Genomic DNA, 4043 nt, shown 5'->3' on the forward strand with positions numbered 1-4043 from the left:
CTTAATATAGTATTTGAAGTGTTTATTTTGTTACATTTTAGTCCCTTTTCTAGGGGTACGGAGACAAAAGTAACAACAACAAAAAAATAAAAAATAAATAAAAATAATTAATTAGGGAAAAAAATCTAATTTTAATTGGATCGAATTAATAATAAATTAATATTTAATAATGTGTGTGGAGAATCTCTTTTTTCTCTATCCCAGCATACTTTCACTTCAGATATAATAATAAAAAAAAAAAAACTCTAAAAAGAGATTTCAAAAGAAAAATATTTTCTTTTATTCACTGTTTAACAAAGTTCAATATATTTTTACATTTCCAGAAAGGGTAAACAAAAACAAAGAGATACTTAAATGAAAATTCTCCTAGCCAAAATATTTATGAGAGGGTAAGGCCAAAATAACAAATAAAAACAAAAACTTCCTAAATTGACAAAAAGTTCTAGATTTCCTAATATATATATATATATATATATATATATATATATATATATATATATATATATATATATATATATATATATATATATATATATATATATATATATTATATAAATTTGTAATAAAGAAATATGAAAAGACACTTAATTTAAAAATACAAATTTATTATAATCTACCATTACAGTTTTTTAAGATTCATCTTAAAACTTGTTAAAATTAAAAACTGAAGCCCATATGCAAATACCAAACTAATCAGCACATTCAACTTTCCTCAGTCAGAATTTCGCCATTTGAATAATAAGAAAAATTCAAACATAATAATAATAATAATAATAATAATACAACTTTTATCTTTAGAACCACCCACACCCCCTTGTCTACGGGCCGGATTATTTAATTTAACTTAATAAATTGTATGAAGAGAGGATTAACTATTAATGTACTTTCATAGCAGTTAAATATTTAATAGCAGCACTGTATATATTCATTCATTCATTTTCTTGTCGGCTTAGTCCCTTTATTAATCCGGGGTCGCCACAGCGGAATGAACCGCCAACTTATCCAGCAAGTTTTTACGCAGCGGATGCCCTTCCACCCGCAACCCATCTCTGGGAAACACCCTGCATGTCTTTGGACTGTGGGAGAAACCGGAGCACCCGGAGGAAACCCACTCAAACGCAGAGAGAATATGCAAACTCCACACAGAAACGCCAACTTACCGGCGACCCAGCGACCTTCTTGATGTGATGCGACAGCACTACCCTACTGCGCCACTGCTTCACCCTCAGACTGTATATATATAAAATGATATTCATTCTTGGGGAGTGGGGGCTGGGGGTTGTTTGATTTACCCGTCCCCACTAATGTCAAATGCAAACCTACGCCGTTGGTCAGAGGAGTGAGGTTCACCTGCGTAGCACTTCGCTAACTGGCCTCTGTTACATATGTAATATGCATTGTTAATTATTTTACATTAAGTTAATTTTAGGTAGTGAACAACACTAAATCCAAGCTTTCAAAATCACGTATTTAAAATTATAAACACAATTCCATAAATTATTTTAGGATCACAATTTAAACAAATAAAGTCTGCAACCATCAGCTATAGGAAAAGAGCTAACAAAGCTTTTCTCTACAGATCACACTGATCTAAAGCGCTACAAATAAAGCCACACTCAAAGAATGAGCATCCGGCAATACTGATAGCAATTTCTTAGATGTAATCTTCAGTTCCTTACAAGAGACAGACACGAAATGAAAGTGGAGGAAGAAGTTGATGTACTGTTGATGTCTACATCTATGTAAACCCAGCCTCAGATGTACGTAAAAGTAGAAGTAGAATAGTTCACACTTCATGTTTTTTTTTATCCCGGGTTAAGGTTACTTTTATCCCTGTTAAACAGCATTTCACACTGTAAATTTGTGCTTCCAAATGCTTCCCGAAGGTAAACAGTGTGAATTAAAAAAAAGGATTAAGTACAACAATGTGAAACATAAATACAAACAAAAAGATTTTGATTCCTTGAACATTTTGGGAAAGTTAATTTACAGGTATAAACATTAAGCCAAAATATCTGCTTCACTTTAAAGGTTACGTTTTAGCTATGAAAAAAACAATAAAGAACATTAACACAACGTTATTATGTAGTTCCAAAAACCTTAACCCAGGGTTAGCATGTTAAAAATCCAGTAGATATGTTGAATGTAGAAGAAACAATATGCAAAATAAAAACAAAAAACAACTCCCAGCTAACAATTTATCATTACTGGAATGTTCAGGGAATGCTAGCAAATGTTAAAAACCAAAACAGAAAAACAACCATTGGAGAACACTTCACGTAGGTTTATTTTAGGATATAACAACCAAAAGGCAACGTATTTGGTACTTTTAGATTAAAGAAAACAAGAGCCAATGGAGAATGTTACAAGAACGTTCATATTTGGTTAAAAAAAAGGTTGACCCGGGGTTAGCGAAGAGAGGTAGCTGTGCTAGTAAGCATGATGCTAGCAACTCTAAAGACTGCATAGCGAGAGATAAAGATTACAGAGCTATATTTGTAAATATAAAACAAAGATAAATCACTGCAAATCACTATTAACTGTGAAGACCAACTATTTCAGCAAATAAACGACTAAAACAGGTGTAAAACTGCACAGAAGTCATCATATAGGACCTGAGCGCTGTCCACCAACCGGTGCTGAAGCACGAACACACGCATAACACACACCCACACACACTCCAATCACACGAAATCATCACACACTTTCATCGTGTTCATCATCATCTCTTTGTTTTTCCATAGCATTCATTCGTTCATCCGCGCATGCGCACATCACCCCGTCTGAGATTTTCTGACGGTAAATGCTCCGGTGGGCCGTTCCCGGAGGCGAGCGATCACCGGGCGGACTCGGCGTGTCTCACCTTTTATAGTCGGAGGAGAAGATGCCCCCGCTTGCCGGGTCGTGGCCGTACTCGGGCTCGCTGGAAGAGCCTCCCTTTTCATCGCTGAACGCGGAGCTCGCGGACATCTCTGCTGCTGATGATGCGGAGCGGCGGAGAGCGGAGACTGAGTCACGTGACCCGTTACGCGGTGCTGAAGCGGACAGGGCCTGGGCGCGCGCATGCGTGAGCGAGCACTGATTCCTACCTGCATACGGTGAAAAAAATGAAGGTTAAGTTTATTGGCTATAAAAACAAAAACCAATGAAGAATGTTACCAGAACGTTGTTGTAAACGTTAGCTGGGTTACTGTGTGAAATATCAGAGATGTTGAATGGAGGTGGAACAATAAAAAAGGTGTAGATGACAGCTTCAAATATAAAAGATATCTTCCTCAAATGTAAAAGAATACAGTTTACACACTGGACGTAACCAAGATTAGCATATTTTAAATCTTGGTAAAAAGCCATAATCTTCCATAAACATAATTTTACTAGGTAAAAAGTGTGATTAAAAACAAGGGTATAACAAGGTGAAATAATGACAATAACAACTTCCAGCTGAGCTAACCATCATTCCAGGAACGTTCTGGGAACGCTAGCAAAATGTTAGCAAAACAAATAAAATAAAATAAAAACATTAGAGAACATTTAGCTATATGCGTTGATTTTAACATATTACAACCAAAAACAACGCACTGAATGTACTTTTTTGCTAAGAAAAACCTTACAAGGACGTTATGTTAATTTGCTTTTAAAAAGGTGGAGCGGAGAGTCTAGACGGGATACAGCTGCGGAGAGGGTGGATAGGATACAGCTGCGGACACGCGCATCAATATAGCATCATTTTTATAACACTGTATAACAATAATTAATATTTTTAAAGTACTATGACGGTTGGGTTTAGGAGTTGACGTTGAAAATACAGTTTACTGGGTAGTTTAATAGATAACATAAATAATACTCGGTACAACTACTGTTTTTACATTACTCTGACGGTTGGATTTAGGGTTGGGGTGGACGTAAATAAAATACAATCAATGGGAAATTAAAATAATATAAATAATTCTCGTTAACTTCCGGCCGTATCTGATCTAGAGCGGGGACGTAATCACGTGACCGGTTTACGCAGTGCTGAAGTGGACAGGGTCAGGGGAGCGCGC

The 4043-nt window shown here is 35.8% G+C and overlaps 1 protein-coding gene across 15 annotated transcripts in view; it reads right to left on the reverse strand.

The window, feature by feature from the left end:
* Positions 1-3010, reverse strand: part of ap3b2 (adaptor related protein complex 3 subunit beta 2) — a 73004-nt gene extending 69994 nt beyond the window's left edge. For all 15 annotated transcript variants that reach the window (XR_015525920.1, XR_015525919.1, XR_015525918.1 and 12 more), the window contains exon 1: positions 2864-3010. Coding sequence is in view for 5 of the 15 variants with exons in the window: in XM_087311392.1 (XP_087167518.1) it covers positions 2864-2970 (107 nt within the window). In the remaining 10 variants the exon portion in view is untranslated. The remainder of the gene's footprint in view (positions 1-2863) is intronic.
* Positions 3011-4043: the final 1033 nt, after the last annotated feature.

This window comes from Danio rerio, chromosome 25 (assembly GCF_052040795.2).
Source record: "Danio rerio strain M-AB ecotype USA chromosome 25, GRCz13ab, whole genome shotgun sequence".
Classification (NCBI taxonomy): Eukaryota; Metazoa; Chordata; class Actinopteri; order Cypriniformes; family Danionidae; genus Danio; species Danio rerio.